The following is a 19,717-nucleotide window of genomic DNA, read 5'->3' on the forward strand; positions in this document are numbered from 1 at the left end:
TACATGTAGGGGCATTGTATGAAGTTACAATGGTAGCATGTGAGCTAGCACGAGGAACTTGCCAAGTACTAAAGCTATTATGAAGTGGAAAGCAAGTTTCCCAATTAACAATTAGAGTGGATAAAGTGATGCATCCCTCACAAATGCAAATAGATAAGTAAATTGTTCCTCAAACGAATGAAGGGCATGAAACATGTGAAATTGAGGCAGGAATCACTTAGTTTAGTCCTTTCTTAATCTTCACAAATGAAGCATTTGAAAGTTTCTTAAAGCCTTGTATAAGACGAGCTTTCTCAATGGATAGGATGGTGGGCAACTTGCTCTACTTGCATATATCTTACTTGAAATGAGTGGAGTGACCCACAGAATGTTGGCATTCCTCTTACTTATTGTACACAATAGCCCCACTACAAGTTCTTCAAGCCAAGTGGCCCCATAACTTGCATGAAACAAGTCTTATTGAGAGAGAGAGAGAGAGAGAGAGAGAGAGAGACTTTGCTTGCAAAAAGCCCACCTTAATTAATCATAAATCATCTTATTGAACCCAGTCTGCTTGGGGTGTAGTAGCACAAGGGGCCCCAATGCTCTTTACACTCATGGAACACCATGCAGAAGCTCCCCGAGGTGGTCACTTTTCAAAATGTGTGTGTATCACATCATGAGTTAACACGAGAGGATTATAAATACTCCAAAGCGTATACTTTTAGTGCACGTAAATATAACATGCATATAGGGGTGATATTAATAATCCCTTGAACACAAGAAGCTTTTGATGAGTGACCGTCCTGGGGATGAAGCATAACCCAATTTTTCAAAAGGCCGATGAAGCAATCCCATCCAAAGCTACACAGCACAATCGAGAGAAGATCACGCACTCATGAATGACGCAGAGACGGCCAAAGGCATCCGAACCACATGCCCTTTGCTACCAATCCACAAAAGGGATCCGAAAGTGAATGCTTGGTTGGCCTTCATAGTTTTCAATGTCACAGTAAATGTTTTCTGCTGCCCATTGCTGACTGTAAACATCATTGGTTCAACAAAAACCTGTACTCCTTTAGGGGCATGAATTTGGACCTCATATCTCTCATTGCGCTTGCTCACGCTGGTCACTGCCCGCTTCACTTTGCGGGTGCCAATCAAGTTACCTACTGTGATGGAGGGCAGATTGAGGTCAGAACTCCTATCCCCTGGTCGATCCTGACATATACCACCCGTGGCTTCTTCGACAGAATTTGCATCAGCACCAGGAAGCGTACACAAGAAATTGATATAGTCTTGAAACCCTGCATAACAGCCAGGAAGCGTGTTTTAAAGTGTATCTCAATCTGTGAGTGTATGGACATGCTGACCAATCACTCTCGAGTCTTTCATCTTCCCCTCCATGCAAACCCGTATCAAGCCCAAACGCAGCGTATTGATAATGTCCATGATCATGATCGTATGCTTTGCCTCTTAAGCAATGTGCAGGTAATTTTGGAAATAGGAATCCAGGTCGACATGATTTTAGGCGTCCATAAGTGATGCAAAAAGATGCTTTGATGCAACTTTCAAGGTAATGCAAGTCACGAAGTGATAATGCGAGATTATCTTACTGTCAGATCCGTCACGTGTTGATACTATTGTTGCACTACATTTCAATATGCAATTCAGTGTTTGAGACCATTTTCATAAGGCTATCATTAGCTCCATCACGCATACCATTAATAATTAAGACGAAGACATGGCTCAACAAGTCATCCGTGCCCAAAAGTGGGAGCATGCATTAGGTATAGATGCATGCTCCGACAACACACACGAGCATACATTTACAAAGGAATCTGCATTCTGCGTTCTTGTCATAGCAAGTCATCCGTGCCCAAAAGTGGGAGCATGCATTAGGTATAGATGCATGCTCCCACAACACACGAGCATACATTTACAAAGGAATCTGCATTCTGCGTTCTTGTCATAGCACTCCAGAAAATTAAGCCCAACACTAAAAGAAGAATCTTATGGAAAGAGCTACTGTGATCACATAACTGAAAATAAATCTATGTTTAGCAGACGGCTTACCAACATCAAATATAAGACCTGGGTCCATTGCTGCAGTAGCATTTACAAACCCACTGCCATAATCAAAAGGAGAGGCCCAGCCAATAGAAACAGATGTGTTGCCTGAAGGTTGGTGCGCACGAATAAAGCGGCCCCTGTTGTCAACTTGAGAGGCTGTCGTAAGAAGTGCAGAGCGAATGGCTGCATTGCTCCACTTTTGATGTTTATGCTTCAGAAGAGCAGCTATTCCAGCTATGTGAGGAGCTGCCATGCTGGTCCCAGACAGCATTGCAAAACGCTCTCCTGATTATAACATTATGGAAATAAAAGAAGAATATCACCTTTTCAAAAAGTCTTTGATACTCTCTTCTGGAAAAAGAGGACAATTACACTACAAATATGTTACCTTTATAACCATTGGCATCAATGCCACTAGGTGTCCATCCACCCCAGATTTGATTGCCAGGGGCTAATATATCTGGCTTCAGAACATCAGACTGCATTAAGGTTGCAGTGTTTGCATATACTGGACCCCTTGAAGAAAAGTAAGCTACCTCCGGAGCCTCTGCATAAAATGTGGGCATTCTTGAATCCTTGATCCACGCAGAGGCGCCAAAATGTGTTACCTTCTTGTACTCGTCTCTTTCCGTATAATGGTTGTAATAGTCTAAGATGATCTAGCCATAGAAATAAAGCATAAGTCACAGCTTCACAAGGTTGTTAAAACTGTGCAACTTGCCATGTTTCAAAAAATCAAGTAACGACAATCATGTGCAGCATGAAAGTATAAGGAGAAATATCCACCAGAGATGCATCTGGATCCGTAATGAATGTTGCAGGAATGGAGAAAGGACTAGGATCCAAAACTGGAGACTTCTGTTGAGAAGGTTCTGTATCGGGTGAAATGATAAGTAGACCCACAGCACTTAAATTCTTTGCAGTAGCTATGGCATCATTGATCTCAGTTCCAGCACCTCCTGTAAATATTTGCATAAAGTTGCATATCAAAATTTTCCCTTTCACAATGCTTCTGTTGAAAGCTTGAGCATCTGGACAGTATGAATAGTAGTCGGTATCAAAGGTATTTGTAGCTTGCTCAATGAAGGCATCTTTTGCGTAGACTAAAGCATATAGACGGCCACCGGGAGTTCCAGCTGTCAGAGAATGAAAATGACATCAGGCACAAGATGTAAAAAGTCCAGAGAGAGAGAGAGAGAGAGAGAGAGAGAGAGTTTTACGTCTATTAGAGGCCGACATCAGCCTATGAGACAAAACAAATATACATGTGTGCATCCTCCATCTAGTGGGAAAGGACAAAAGTACAAAGTAACAAAATGTGGTCCTGTGGTTTTGGAAAGGGGGGAGGGGGGGGAGGGGCGTGTTGTGCACGTGCCGCAATCTCTAGGGGTGGAAGTACAATCATGAAGTGCATCAAGATGACTAGCTCATCCTATAGGGGTGTAAGATCCGGTACATGGGTGGGTGGTGTGTAAGGGCTGCACCAAAAATCGCAACTGGGTCTTCAACCATCTGGGAAAATCTCTCATCGGCTGTCTGGTGATAATCTCCTAGATCTATATGGGATGGAGTCTCAGAGCTCTGCAGGGCACAGGGCATCTCTTAGCTCTGACCGTCTCAGCCTGCTGTAGGGTGACCCCTCTCTATGTCTGTGTGACAGATGGCGTAGGGTTGTGGTCATCTGGAAGAAGTCTGTAAGCTGTGATTGTTTGCCACCCTCTGGTGCCGCTACAAGTGCCAGCAGTCTCTAATATTATGTGAGCAAACTATGTTATCCCCCCCCAAATCAAGGACTCCATGTGGCATCCATGTCATGCCTCTAGACATAGACCAGGAATATATTACGAGATGGTGTTGGGGGCCTAATCTACGTAAATGGTATCCAAAGACAGTGGGGTGGGTTGTATCTGATGAGACTGATGAGGTTCTCCTCCTGTAGCATTTCTTGGTCCTGGTCTCACGCTGATGGTTGCATGTCAAGGTGCCTCTGGGTGCAGAGTAACATAGGGCGATGTACATAATCTCCTCCTGTGTAATCTATAAGCAGATCCAAATGAAACGGGCCTCTCGATCTCATGCTACAACCTGACTCCTACTCTACCACTCCTATCTGAAGAGAACGGCCACTTCTCCAAACCCTCAGGAATTGTTTTGGTATATACATTGGTATCCGTAGATCCTCGTAGGCCCCTCTCTAGGCTCTCTTGTATCTCTATGAGTAGGACAATGTGTGGACTCCTCATCACCTCCTCTAGTCGCTCTGCAAGGTTGTACCTATTAAGAGTTCAGATTCCTCTCCCGTGGTGACTCCAGTATCTCCCAGGTGCAGATTAGGGAGTGGGTTGTTTTGAGGTTGTGCCCGACCGTATTCGAGGTAGACGTACCTTTTGCGCTCCACAGTGTTGCCCACCCTGTAGGCTGGCATGAGGCGAGACCCTCGTTCCTCAGGTTTCCCGGGGTCAGAGTCTCTAGTCTTTTGCAGTTCCACTACAAAATATATGTCCCAGGTCACTTTTAGTGAGTTTACATATTTATTAGCCTTTTGAGGCCATTTATCAGGATGGTGGGGTTTCTCAGTAGGTAGGGCAATTCTAGCAATTGCCTATATATGCTTTTTGGCATATTCAGTGCAGAGTTCCAACATTTGGCCACACGCTCTATCTCTAGCATTTTCCTCTTGCTAGCGTTTTTTGTGTGTGCGGCCCCTCTCTCCCTCTCTCGTGTTTTTCATCACCAATGATCTCTCTTTCTGGCGTTTTTGCACAGCGAACTCACTTCCTCTCTCTAGTGCTCCCTCTCCTCGCCGTGTAGACACCCTACACATGCAGTGTTTGCTTGTAGGTGGTTGGCGTGTACGGTCGGCGGTTCGTGCTAGGAGCTTGTGGTCTATCACAATAGATCCGAGATTTGTTGGCTGCCCAATTGCAGACGAGATCATCACACGATTCACCCTTTTCCGTTGCATCTTTGACATGGTATCAAAGCCACCGTGTGCTCTGAAATCGGATTGGTGATCTGTGCGAGTTTTTGGTGCTGAATTTCCGCGACAAAAGAGATGGTTTGCTGTTTTTTCTGCGTTTTTCACTCATTTGGGACTGATTTCACCTGTAGTGGGCAGATTTGAAGATTTTCCTTCTTCTACCTTGACCTAGCCTCGTCACATGTCCAAGTTCTCTCACACAATGGAGAGGAGTGACGATTTTGACATGAAATCGGTCCGTGATGAAGTACATCCTGAAGTAGTTACCAGCCGTGGTGGTGAATCACCCATCAACAAGGAGCGGGGGGATTGGTCCCAGTTCTACTCCGGCGTAGGTGATCAAACAATCAAGAAACCTACCCTCCCTACCTTTCCCTCGGATTGGCAATTCAATGGCGACAACAAAACCATTTGGAAAGCGACCATGATGACGGCCTTTGACTCTTACGAGCTTGGAGCTTTGTGGTAAAAACCAAAGAATCCTGCACGAGCAAAATTTTGGGAGCGTTCCAATGCTCGAATCCAAACTCTCATAATCCTCACAAGTATATACCTAGATGGATCCTCATAAGTACACCATCAATCATCAGTCACATCCGAAAAGGACGCGAAGTTGATTTGATCAGCTTTCTTCACTATATGATTGTCACGTGACACATCCAACCCTATGTGTCCGTGGACAAGCAACAGCATGATAAGGGTTCAGTTCAATCAAGTCAGTCTAGAATAGGAAGTGATCTGGCACTTTTGTGAGTCTGTTCGCAGACCATGCATGTCCAGACACTTAGATTAGATGTATATCCTCTGGTTGCACACAGCATGATCATCAGATTTCCATCAAAACCCATTAGGAGCATTTTTACAGTGCATAAACCTATTTTCCCTATTTTTGACATTTTTCACTTATTATTTTTAAGTGACTTTTGTTGGAAAGTAGGTAGGGCAAATTTGCTAAGTTAGTATAAATAGAAACCTAGCGCTAGCACTTTCTGGCAGAAGAGGCAGCAAGAGTTGCTCACAGGCAACTTCTCAGTAGGACCCCAAGGACCTCTAGCGTTTTTCCTCCACAGCAGATTGGCTAGCGTTTTTGGACAAGAACTCAGATCAGCCAGCGTTTTGCTTCTACATCAGCTTGGCGACATAACCACAGCAGCAAGACCGATCAAGAAGCCTAGCGTTTTGCATTTGCAAGACAACCGGCCGCAGCAGACAGATTTCAGTCCTAGCGTTTTTGCATCAGCATAGCGTTGTTTCAGCAGTCAGTACCCGCAGAAGAAGTCCCAAACCTCGCAGATCTCACCTTCCTGCAGCAGCAGATCCTCGCCGCACGGTCAGATCCCGCAAAGTTTGTAGATTCGGCCCAAAAAACGCAGATTTCAGCATCTGCGTTTTCAGCACGTCGTCATCGCATCGTCGCCATCGATATCGTCACCGACATAGAGTCATAATTCAGCAGATAAAGATTTGCAGATTTCAGCCCTTAGCGTTTTCAGATTTCAGCCCGTCTCGTCGTCGTCAACATCGTCGGCAAGTCCAAGCATTGTAGAGATTTGTGCAATCATAAGTAGACCGCTCTTGCCGTAGAGAGTGGGGCCTTCGGAGGAGGGTTTGACAACATTCTGGTGTCGTATTCTTCTCTCTCTATCTCTCAGTCTCAGCACCTTCACGCACAGTGTCTATTCACTTTGTTTGTGATCACTTGCACTCATTAAAGAACGAAAGGCTCTCCCTGTAACAAACTGCTGACGTGTCAAAGCCTAAAGAATGGAGCCAACTTACAGATGACGTGGCTGCCCGAGAGAAAAACCCTAACCCTAATTTCTGCCAAAAATCCTAAGTGCTGAAACCCTAATTCCGGAAACCCTAACCCTAAAACCTGCAAACCCTAATTCTAGAAACCCTAAGAAGAACACGTAACAGAAGAAGAAGTCCTACCAACTTATGGGGATCCCGTCCGATGGGGCCCCAAGTGACATAACGGCATTAAAAATAAAGCAGAACACGCTCAAAAGACTTTGCACATCAAAATATGATGATGTGGCACCTGTACGGACGTTCCAAAATCGGTAAATTTTTAGGGAAATCCCGAAATTTTAGGAAAGTGATTTTTTCGGGTCAGCTTTTCATATTTGATGCTTTTAGGCTTTGGGCCTTTAAATACGAGCTTTGGGGGCCCTCTCTGGCACTTTTTAGCGCGCAGATTGTAGAGCAGGTGCTCCCCGACTGTTGTACTTTGCAAATCACCAGTAATATAAAGAAATATCGAAAGGGGCGCCAAGGTTTGGGGCCAATACTTTCTGGGGTGGAATTCCGCCAATCCGTGTCGAGTGTCGTCTCTCTCTCTCTCTCAGTTCAGTTGTTATTGAAGTGCTAAAAGTCTGTTCAGTCTATTCTTTTCTATTGGCACGTAGTACCCGCCTTGTGACACTCTCTTCCCTAAGAGCACAGTTCGGAGCACTCATCTTGAGCAAAGTTCAATGTTCACTTCTGCTGCACCTTACATTGGTATCAGAGCTTTGGCAGTGTTCTGTATCACTCAAGGAAAGAACCACAAGAACCACAGAATTTTTTTTGCTTGTTGCGGTCGCACGTAACCCAAGATCTCTTGGGTGTGTCGATTCCTAATCGTGTTTTTGAAGAGCGACAGGAAACCCAAGAAAGAAGGGCTTGTCCAACCTCCCCCTGTGCCTCTTTTCACTCATTGAGAGCGGACCGTGCACTTAGCGGCCGGCCAATCGACGTGGGGTGGGAAGAAGCAACCTTGGTGTGAGCGCAAGGCCGCCAATGGATGCGCCTGCGGAAAAGAGCAGAACTCGGGTGAATAGAAGATCCTTCTCTAACACAGATTGCAAGCGAGAGAAGAACCGCAAGAACCTCAAGACCCTCAAGAACCGCAAGAACCTCGAGACCCTCAAGAACCGCAAGAACCCCAAGAACCCCAAGACCCAAGACCCCCAAGAACCCAAGTTCCTCCCGAACTTAAGCACCCACAAGAACCCACGACTTCAGTGGATGGTCATCACTCGAAGCGGAATGGATACTTCACTTGGAGGTGGTGAGCATGGGAGTGGCAAAGAAGATTTTTCCTCACCAGGAGGCTTTTCCGACCCTTCCCCATCTACGCCAAGGATTGCACTAACTCCTATGGAGGCTTTCGACACGATGATGATGGACAGGAAGTTAGAACGCGAAGCAAGAAATGCAGAAAGAAAAGCAGAAATCCAACGTGACCACGAAGAAAGAATGGCAGCCATAGAGCATGAGCACAATGAAAGGAAAGCCGCCTTGTTCCGATTCTTTTCTCAAGTGCAAGCACAGATGCAAGAGATTCGGGAAAAGGAGACTCTCTCAGTTGAAGTGATAGAGGGGCTAGCGATGGGTGTAGAAGAACCCACGAGCAGAGAGAGAGAGAGCACGAGCGCTGTTGCAGAGAGAGGGAGGAAGCGTACGATTTCTCATTGTGTTTCTTGGGCACACCACTAAAAGCCCTATGTTTTATTATAATGTAAGGGTACAAACTTATGACCATTTAAATGGCCTTTGGGTGTGAACACACCCAAGTATAAAAGAATGAATAAATGAGTAAGAGAGGCTATAAGAGGGCCTTTAGACCAAACAACCTCCCACTTAAAGGCCCGATGTGGTACCTTTAAGTAACTCCCACTAAGTGTAAGCAATGCGGATGTTGTGTCTTAGCAAGACACTTAGTGAGAACATCTACAGGGTTATGCTGTGTCTTGACCTTTGTCAGTGTGACAAGGCCATCATCCAATACCTGTCATATAAAATGGTACCGCACGTCAATGTGTTTGGGACAAGCACGGAACATGGCATTCTTAGCCAGGCATACAGCACTCTAGATATCATAACCAAGCACTGGAGCATATGCAGGAAGACCAAAGTCTCTAACCAACCTGCCAAGCCAAATAGCTTCCTTAGAAGCCTCTGTGGCTGAAATATATTCAACCTCTGTAGTGCTCAGTGCCACAATCTTTTGTAACCTTGAACACCATGAAATAGCACCTCCAGCAAGTGTGAATACATACCCACTCGTAGACTTTCTAGTGTCAAGATCACCTGCCATGTCCGAATCACAGAATCCCCGCAATGATAGTGTACCCTTGCCATAACATATAAAATGTGTCCAGTGTACCTTTTAAGTACCTGAATATGCTCTTCACTGCCTCCCAATGTGGTTTGCCAGGATTAGACATGAACCTGCTAACAACTCCCACTGCATAAGCAATGTCTGGTCGTGTAGCAACCATGGCATACATGAATGAACCACAAGCTGAAGCATAAGGAATGCCTTTCATAGCATGAGCAGCTATATCATCTTTTGGGCAATCAAGCTTGCTAAGCTTTGTGTGCGTAGGTAAGGGCACACCAAGAGGCTTAGCATCATCCATAGTAATCTCTCAAGTACTTTCTTGATGTACTTGTCTTGAGAAAGGAATAAAAGACGCTTCTTTCTATCCCTCCTAATACGCATACCCAAAATATGTTCAGCTACACCCAAATCTTTCATCGAGAAAGCTAAATTCAGCTCCTTTTTCAAAGCATTCAAGGTCTCCTTATGCTTGCCAGCAATCAACATGTCATCCACATATAGGACTAGCACAATAAGACTACCATCAGGAGCCTTTTTAGTGTAAAGACAGTGATCTGCTTGACTGTGTTTGAAACCATGATTGAGCATAAAAGTATCAAACTTTTTGTACCACTGTCTAGGAGCTTGTTTCAGCCCATACAAGCTGCGTTTTAGTGTGCATACCAAATGCTCTTTCCCTGGAATGACAAAGTCCTCAGGCTGCACCATATACAGCTCCTCATCCAAGTCACCATGTAAGAAAGCAGTGATCACATCCATTTGATCAAGCTCCAAATCCAAGATAGCACATAGAGCAAAAAACACACGAAGAGTAGACATCTTCACTACAGGTGAGAAGATTTCCTCGAAGTCAATGCCTTCCTTCTGTGTATAACCCTTGGCAACTAAACGCGCTTTGTATTTGGGTTTGTCATCAACACATTTGATCTTATAAACCCACTTGTTAGGAATAGCTTTCCTACCTTTGGGCAAATGCATAAGCTCCCATGTATTATTTGCATACAGTGATTGCATCTCAGATTTCATAGCAAGCTCCCACTTACTTCTGTCGTCACAGGGCCTCTTTGTACATTTGCCGGTAAAGGGTCTACATCCTCAGGAATGATTCTGTTATCATTTAGCGGCTGATTTTCAGCATTTATACCCTGCTGTAAATCATTTTCAGCCTACTGGTCATTGTGTTCTACCCCATTTTGTGCATCTATTTGTTGTCCATTCTCTTCTGGCTGTTGCACAAATGGTTGCTGCTCATTTTCAGCATCAATAGGCACCATATTTTCAGCCAAGGAAGGCTTTATGGCTGGCTGGTCATTATGAAATTTGACCCTCTTTTTATCATGGTCTACATGTGTAGCATTTTGGAGCAATTTAGCCTCATTAAATACTACATCTCGACTGCGTACAACCTTCCTGTAATCAGGTAGCCATACTCTGTAACCCATCTCACCTTCATCTCCATAACCCATGAAGATGCCTCCGATGGATTTCATGTCTAGCTTAGTCCTCTGATCTACAGGCACATGCACAAATGCCTCGCAGCCAAAAACACGCAAATGGTCATATGAAGCAAGTTTGCCAGACCAAACCTCTTCGGGGATGCCATTGTCCAAAGCACGATTTGGAGAACGGTTGCATACATGAACTGCAGTTTTCAAAGCCTCTCCCCAAAATTCTTGCGGAAGATTAGCTGTGGACAACATGCAACGTATCCTCTCACAAATTGTGCGGTTATATCTCTCAGCCACGCCATTAGATGATGGATTATAAGAGGCTGTTAACTCCCTTTTAATACCATGCATCTCACAAAAAACATTAAATTCACGTGATACATACTCTCCTCCATTATCTGTTCTTATGGACTTCAACTTGAGACCCTTTTGTGTGGTCACAAAAGCATGAAATCTTTTAAAAGCGTCAAAAACATCACTCTTGTTTTTAAGTACATACACCCAAGTCTTTCTACTGAAATCATCAATGAAAGATACAAAATAGCGTGCACCACCATGCGAGTTCACAGGCATAGTGCAAACATCTGAATGTACTAAATCAAGAGCATGCAACTTTTTAGAGACACCAGACGAATAAGAGAACTTCACTTGTTTATCATAGATACAATCTTTACAAAATTCAAGGCAAGGACCTTTTACATCAAATCTCCCAAGAGAGGAGAGAATCTGTAGTCCTTTCTCACTCATATGGCCAAGTCTCTTATGCCAAAGTTCCATTGGATAATGAATTTCAACCATAGCAACAAACTTGCCAGGTAAGGCCTTACAATGTAAATAGTATAAAGTTCCCCTTTTTCTGCCCTTCACAATCAACATAGAACCCTTTTGTATTTTCCAAGAGCCACCACCAAAAGTAGTGAAGTAGCCCTTTACATCCAGCTGCCCAACTGATAGCAGACTCTTCTTAATGCCAGGCACATACCTAACATCATGCAAAACAAGTTCTTGGCCATTTTCCAAAGCCAAGTGAATGGTACCAACACCCTCACTGTCACATGCATAGTTGTTACCCAAGTAAACTTTACCCAGGTTACCTGCAGTGTATGTGGCAAAAGACTCCAAAGAAGGAGTTACATGAAATGAGGCACCACTGTCTACTATCCAAGACTGGGACAGCCCATCATGTGTTGAAAGCAAAGCGTCAATAAGATCTGGCTTCGTGATATCCATATCACTTGCCATAGCCACAACATCATCAAAGACACTCGAAGCTACGACAAGTGCTTCGTCCACATCAACAATTTCCTCTATGACCACACTAGAGGCCACATTGGCCTTGCCAACATCCTTGAAAGAAGAGGAGGTGTCATCATCACCTTTAGCATCCTTCTTCTTCTTACCCTGCTGCTGCTTCTTCCTCTCAAGCTCTTGCTTGTAAAATCTGCAATCAGGCTTTTTATGCCCTTTGCGTCCACATTGATAGCAAGTTATATCTTGAGATTTTCCCTTGCTCTTACTTCTACTCTTGCCCCTGTTAGCTACATTGTTCCTTTTCTCTGACCTACCCCTTACATGATAAGTTGTGCCACTGCCTTCACCACTGGCTTTCCTCCTAATCTCATCATTGAGAATGGAGCCTCTTACATCATCATATGTTAAAGCAGCATTGTTTGACAATGACACAACGAGCGCTTCCCAACTGTCAGGCAAAGTCATCAAAAGAAAGATAGTTTTCAACTTGTCATCAAATGGTTGCAGCCCTGAATCCTGAAGTTGACTCAAAACACCTGTAAACGCATTCAAATGCTCAGATGCAGGCTTTGCCTCATCCAATTCCATGTTTATAAGTTTCCGCATGAGATGAACTTGATTCACAGGAGTTTTATTCTCATACGAACTAGTCAACTTCTGCCAAATAGCATGTGCAGTGTCAAGACGCTTAATATCAGTAAGCACATCATCTGACACGGCCATTTTTTATATAAGCAATAGCCTTTTTGTTCAGCTTTGCCCAATCTGCATCTAACAAGTTTTCAGGTTTTGCTGCGAGCAATGCATCTTCGCAATCTTTAAGGAATAGAATGCCTTGCATTCTTTCCTTCCACAAATCAAAGCCAGTGCCATCAAATCTTTTGATTTCCATCAAAGACTTTGACTCACTGCTACTTGTAGATGCATTGGAGGCCATTTTGATGCAAAATAGACCAAAAATTCACTGCTGTAATTGTATAACAACAGGCTGCAAGTTGCAATTTTAGCCTCTTACAAGCTCAGAGAACACTATAGAAGTGCAAGGAAACGTAACACTGGGTTACAAACACTTTATCCAAAGTGTACAACAGTAAAAGAGAGAAATTTCAGTAGTAAATATTGAAATTTCAGCACACACATGAAGCATACATCCTGTGCATGAATGCTCCCACTTCAGCAGTAAAACCAAAGTGCATTTGCAACAACCTCAAGCCTGAAACTGAGGTAAAAGCTGCTGCAAAATGTATTTTCAGCAATACATAGACTCAATGGGAAGCATCCATAAGTAAATACATGTGTTTATTGTCACATAAACCTCCTGTATATGTGAGAGAGGTCTCAAACTCTGCTCAATTGTACCACAAATTGCAATACATGACACAAAATGTCCAGAATTGCATCACATTTGCAAAAGCCCCAAAAGTTACTGCACAATTTGCTGAAATTTCTGAAAAATCAGCAAAAGCCCTCAATTTCTCAACTCGAATCCCCGAGAATTTCTCTTGTAATTACACCTGTAAGCGTAGACTTGAATAATCTTGCACTAATGTGCAAAACCCCCAAGTTTAAAGTGACAACTTGCTGAAATTTACTGAAATTTCAGCAAATAGGGCAAAACCCCCAATTCTCCGGGTGGATTGGTGTTGCCCAAAGTGTCCCAAATGTACCTGTAACACTTGTGCTTGCTGTAATTAACAGAAAAAACCTGTTTTTGAAGAGAAACAGCCCGAAATGACCTGTTTTCAGCATATAAGCACTTGTGGACTGAGGTGTTGTCTTCCTTGAGTCCGGGGAGGAGAGAGAAGACACCTGCGCTTGCTGTTTTTAGAGAGAGAAAACTGCGCAGGAGAGAGAAAATGAAGATTTCTCGCGAGGGAATGCGCGCGGGAGTAGGGAACTTGGCTCTGATACCAGTTTGAAGTGATAGAGGGGCTAGCGATGGGTGTAGAAGAACCCACGAGCAGAGAGAGAGAGAGAGAGAGAGAGAGAGAGAGAGAGAGAGAGAGAGAGAGAGAGAGAGAGCACGAGCGCTGTTGCAAAGAGAGGGAGGAAGCGTACAATTTCGCATTGTGTTTCTTGGGCACACCACTAAAAGCCCTATGTTTTATTATTATGTAAGGGTACAAACTTATGACCATTTAAATGGCCTTTGGGTGTGAACACACCCAAGTATAAAAGAATGAATAAATGAGTAAGAGAGGCTATAAGAGGGCCTTTAGACCCAACATCAGTCTCTTCTTCTCCAAAGCATGACAAACAAGATTTTCATGATGATAAGCCTGAAGAATTGCATGACAATGACAAGCATGATGATTTGCATGATCAAGATGTGATTACTCACAAGCATGATGATTTGCAGGAAAAAGATGTGATTGTTCACAAGGATGATGGTTTAGTTGATGCTTTTTCTAGCGAAGCTAACCTCATTGCAGATTCGATCAATCACGAAGAACCGATCTTTGCTTTCAAGTCAAGGTCCAAAGAACCCCCTCAAGAAGAACCAATCTTGGCTCTCGAGCCTAGGTCCAAAGAACCCCCTCAAAAAGAACCGATCTTGGCTCTCGAGTCAAGGTCCAAAGGACCCTCACAGGAAGTACTATGTGTCCGAATCAGGCCCTCAGCAATCCTTCTCGGCTTCCTTCTAGTGTGACCTCTTCTTTATCGGATCCTCAGCACTTGCAATGTCAGTCGGGCATTTTTTTCCCTTACTGTTCTGTCAGCTTCCTGTTCAGGAATGCTCTATCGCATGTGCTACCAGTCCCCCGACGTCGATGCTTCTTTCTTTCTTTTTTTTTGGGGGGGGGGGGGGGGGGGGGGGGGGGAGACAGAGAGAGTACATTAGAATTTCGAAAGGGAATAGAGAGATAGGAGAGGGAGAGTACTATATAAAACCAGATATGTTTATATGAATGCATATACCCCTGCAAACAGAGAGATGCATGAATGTGCATAGGACAACAGGCACAGATAAAGACTCTAGTACTACTGTCTCTTTTCATTGACTTGTTTTATGTTACTTACATACTGCATATTCCCTTACATATACAAATTAAAACAAAAGATGGACAAATGTGCAGATAAACACATGGGCTCACTGAAAATTTGAAATAATAGCAGCAGGGAAAAACCTGATAGTCCACTTCCAATAAACTCCTGTCTGTTCCCAAGGATGACAGGATTGGCATAGGACCGATCTGTGGTAGTTGCCCCAACCGACAATAACCAGGGTCCAAAAGAATTCATTGTCATGGGAGAAGGACCATTGTTCCCAGCAGCATGTACGACTAATGCCCCTGCTTTTACAGCAAATAAGAGAGCTACATCAAAGCTATTCAGGAATGGCACACCAGATGCGCTACTTGTTGACCCAAGCGAGATGCTTAATATATGTACACCATCTTGTATCGCCTGTAAAGTCCGTCCGAATCAGAGATCATACAGCTAAAGGTGCCCAAACAATCAACCACTTGCAAGTCAAATCTAAAGTCATCCGTTCTAGTCTACCAGCATAAATGAGAAAATAGATAAGAGTCCAGGATTGAAGATTGAAAACAAGCCAAAAGACTGAAATGCATAGTAAACCCTAAATTCACAACCAAAAAGGAAAAAGAAAAACTGATCTCAGAATCCCCAATACCTGGTCAATTCCTGCCAAAACATCAGATAGATACCCTCCGTCCCTGTATATGACTTTATAAACAGCAAGCCTGCATTTTGCATTGTAAACATAGATGTCTTTATTAAAGAACGTTACCGAGTGTCACAAAAACTTAGAACAGCTTACCGAGCTTGGGGGGCCATGCCACTAGCTAACCCATAGTTGTAGCCAGAGACATTTACAGGAACTTCATAATTCCCAACAGCAATTGAGCTCGTATGTCTGCTTGTGACCCCAAAAAAAAAGAGTATGTACAGCTGCTTTATTTCTCATGTACTTGGGAAACAAAAACTAAACAATCATGTGCTGACATTTGCAAAGTATATGTTCTCCCAAATTACTCCACTAAAAAACACTTAGATTTGGCTTACAAATCATCACAAACCTTGCAAATTGCGAGTCCCTTACCATCCACCCTCACCCCTTCCGGGGTGATCTCATGTTGTCTTAGCATCATGGATTTCCATTAGCACTCTACTCAAAGTGGTAGTTAGATTGCTCCAGCATCTCGTAGAAGGAGATAGTAGGTAGTAACGGCTGCTGTTTCGTGGCTGTGCCCAGCCTTGAGTAAGGTATACATCACTTTCCTGGCCTGTATTGCCATGTATTGTCTTACCCAGTAGGCTGGCACAGGGTTTGTCTGCCAATTTCCAAGAAATGCTTGGAATCTACGCCCATTCAGAGGGTGTTTGGTATTTTTAAAGGCTTTTCCATATTATCTATATCATATCATGGTGTCTTCAATCTGGGTCAGGCAACCAATTGGGGGTCACTATATATGTGACCCACCTCTGCTCTTGTATGAATCTGTCACATGCACGTGTCTCGATGTGCCACGTCGACATGCCACTACTATGTCTTGGAACCCAAGGTTTGCCTACATAGTCAATTTAGTTCCGGCAATTTTGTGAGCCTGTTTGCGGGACCTACGTGTCCAGACTACTCAATCGGATAGGATTTTTTAGTTTTGAAACCCTCTTGCATAAATGGTTTGTACATGGTTTCACGGGTGTTGTTGCACTACAGATCCATATCCGTAGTCCTAGACACAAGAGTATTGCGGCAGTAAGGGAACCATTGCGCTCACCGCGTGCAAGGATGGTACCTGCCGTAGATTCAAAAATGGTGATTGTGCCACTCCCAAAGTGTATGTCAGCTCCCAGAGAGTCCAAACTCGACACAGAGAGGAGGTTGAAGGCCATGTCCGGAACGTAAAACGCCTCCACTGAAATGAACTTCGGGTCTGAGGTAGAACGAAAGAGGGTAATTTGGCCTGTGCCAGACACTAAAATCTCATGGTTGTCACCCATAGTGACGGTTTTCCCGTGTGTCTCCCTGAGAGAGCTAAACCATGACTATTGTGGGGAGTCGTGTGAGTGGTGGCTCCACTGTCAACAACCCAAGTGCCTGACTGCGATGTAGCAAGAGGGTGGTCCATCATCGCAACAAGATCGGTCCCCGCCGTGAGAGACTAGAGGCTACAACTGCAATCGAGGCTGTCTGTTTCTCCCTGTTGGCCTCGTATCGCATCTTCTTTCTGCATTCTAATTCTCTGTGCCATTTCTTGTGGCAATGGTAACATTCGATGTCCTTGTTCTTCTTCTTCTTCTTACCTTTACCTTCTTCTTCTTACCTTTACCTTTCTTGTTACCTCCTTGAGCTATCAAAGCTCCTTCTGCATCAACAGCACCTCCGGCTCGGAATGCAGAGTGCCCCTCAATCTGTCTAAGGGAAGGGAGAATCTCGTCCCAAGTGGGAAAAGAGGTACGTCCATATACGAGCAAACTTTGGAAATAGGGATCAAAGCGTGGGGGAAGCTTGAATAGTAAGAGGCCAGCCATGCGTGCCGAGGTGATCTCACCTTCGGCAGAGACAAGGTCGTTCCAGACTTCCCGCATGCGGCGGGTCAACCCATCAAGTAAGTTGAAATCCTTGAACTGGAGGTTGTACAACTCCTGTTCAAGTGTGATTTGTCTGGGAAACGAGGTCTCCTCAAACTGGTCAAGAATCCGTCTCCACAATGGATGTGCAAGCTCCTCTCTGGAAACTTCCTTCGTGATGCGGTCCGAGAGGTTCATCATAAGAAAGGTGAAGACTCGTATGTCTCGATCCACCCACTCGTCGATCTGGGCTTGAGTGGCAGCGGGAAGGGAAGGCTGAGTAGCCGAATGGGTGAAATCATTCAACCATTCCTAGAGTCGATGGTAGGCAATGATTGTGCGGACTCGTGTCCTCCACACAGAATAGTTGTGTAAATCCAACTTCTTCTCCTCAGCAAATTGGGTGAGGGCATAATTGTTGGATGTAACGTTGGAAGATGGCGACGTAGTCACGGAAGTGGAAGTGGCCTTAGTCGCTGACGACGTAGTGGCCCCCTTCTGGGACTGTTGTTGTTGTCCCTTCTGCTTCGGAGTCAACATGTCGCGTGCTCAAAAGAGTGGTCCTAGAGGTAGATCGAGAAGATCGCAAGTCGCCGATGAAGGTATCGTCTCCAATGTTGTACCAGTCCAAAATAACCACGCAGACAACCACCGGATGGTGTCCTGACGAGCAAGGGAGTGATCAACCGCACAAAGGGTAAAAATTCAGCGTGATGTCCATCCTAAAAAAACGCTGCAGAGGGTGCTGAAAACGCTGTTGTGATAGAGATTTCAGCGTGCCTGTACACCACCGATCGGTACGGAGTTGCAGAGTGTCAGAGGAGGGGGTTCTCACACTTTTCAACCGTCGAGGGGCTGAAAACAGAAAAAAAACAGCAAGTAATGAGTACCAAAATGGTGGCGATTGGGTGTAGATACATGTCCAACGTGTAGATCTGCAAGTGTCTGTCGTTAGAAGAGTCCCCCGTGCAAGTCGTGGCCGCTCCCGATCGTGCAAGAGGCTTAGTGTTTGCAAAAAAGCAGCAACCTCAGAATTTCAAAAACTGCAGCAAGTGCATAGCTCTCGATTACTACCAGAGATGGTAAAAGGCTTATCTCGCCTTTGGTCGTCTAGTGTCACGTGCAATCAACCCTAGAAATTGGGGTGCCCTTCTTTTTATAAGCCAAGGGATTGGACAAATGAAAAGCCAAAGGTCAGACAAATGAAAAGTCAAAGGTCGAATAAATGAAAAGCCAAAGGTCGGACAAATGAAAAGCCAAACGTCGGACAATTGAAAAGCCAAAGGTCAAGGGCACCCAAAAGGCTAGGCTTTTACCTATATAAAAACCTCTTGAGGGCATTTGTGGGGATCATCAGTTTTTCGGCGATCTCTCTCTTTTGAGTATTTCTTGAAGGCGACAAAGGCTTGAGTCTTGTGAAGATCAAGAAGGCTTTGAGCACTTGTGACAACAACTTGTATTAGGGGCACTTGTCTTGAGGGCCAATGCTTCTAGGAAAGAAATTCCACCTTCTTGTGTCTCATGTTCTCTCTCTCTCTCTCTCTCTCTCTCTCTCTCTCTCTCTCTCTCTCTCTCTCTCACAGAAGGCTTTGAGCACTTGTGACAACAACTTGTATTAGGGGCACTTGTCTTGAGGGCCAATGCTTCTAGGAAAGAAATTCCACCTTCTTGTGTCTCATGTTCTCTCTCTCTCTCTCTCTCTCTCTCTCTCTCTCTCTCTCTCTCTCTCTCTCTCTCTCTCTAAATATATATATATATATATAATTATTATTATTATTATTATTATTTATTTTTCGAGTAGAAGTGTTTGCTATTGTGATTCACCTTCTGTGCTTAACGCACATAAAGGTTTCGGTGGTATCAGAGCCCACTTGATTGTTCTACTACGAACAATCCGAACCTTCCCACAGTACCAGAGCATTCCGCTCCTTGGATTCTGAAGGATCTCGAGCATTCCGCTCCTTGGATTCTCTAGGTTCTTGAGCATCATGCTCTTGTCGCCTTCTCAGAGAATCCCAAGTCTTGTGTCGACTTCTTGCAGAGAGAGAAAAAAAAAATCCAACTCTGCGAGCTTTTCCTTGCAGGACTTAAGGTTCCGTCTGCTTACTTCTCTCTTGGCTTGTCATGGCTTCTTCCCGTATCTTCCCAGAGTCGTCCTCCTTTACAGAGAAAGAGAGGAGACCATGCTCTGATACCACTGTCACAAATGGGAGCGCATAACAATATAAAATACATTCGGATAAATAGATTTTATCACTTATTACTGAAGCCAAAGGATATAGAGAGAAATAGAGAGAGAGAGAGAGAGAGAGAGAGAGAGAGAGAGAGAGAGAGAGA

The 19,717-nt window shown here is 44.3% G+C and overlaps 1 protein-coding gene and 1 pseudogene across 1 annotated transcript in view; both read right to left on the reverse strand.

Annotated features, from left to right (window-relative positions):
* Positions 1-499: 499 nt before the first annotated feature.
* LOC147434022 (subtilisin-like protease SBT2.5) overlaps positions 500-19,717 on the reverse strand; it is a gene marked incomplete at its 5' end in the record, with an annotated part of 30,484 nt that continues 11,266 nt past the window's right edge. The window contains 7 exons of the mRNA XM_086489564.1: positions 500-1,286; positions 2,056-2,337; positions 2,441-2,711; positions 2,839-3,188; positions 14,971-15,250; positions 15,480-15,549; positions 15,627-15,722. Coding sequence (XP_086345690.1) covers positions 868-1,286; positions 2,056-2,337; positions 2,441-2,711; positions 2,839-3,188; positions 14,971-15,250; positions 15,480-15,549; positions 15,627-15,722 — 1,768 coding nt within the window. The remainder of the gene's footprint in view (positions 1,287-2,055; positions 2,338-2,440; positions 2,712-2,838; positions 3,189-14,970; positions 15,251-15,479; positions 15,550-15,626; positions 15,723-19,717) is intronic.
* On the reverse strand, positions 8,655-9,462 carry LOC147434023 (secreted RxLR effector protein 161 pseudogene; annotated as a pseudogene).

This window comes from Adiantum capillus-veneris, chromosome 19, assembly GCF_014529385.1.
Source record: "Adiantum capillus-veneris isolate H3 chromosome 19, ASM1452938v2, whole genome shotgun sequence".
NCBI classification, from domain to species: Eukaryota; Viridiplantae; Streptophyta; class Polypodiopsida; order Polypodiales; family Pteridaceae; genus Adiantum; species Adiantum capillus-veneris.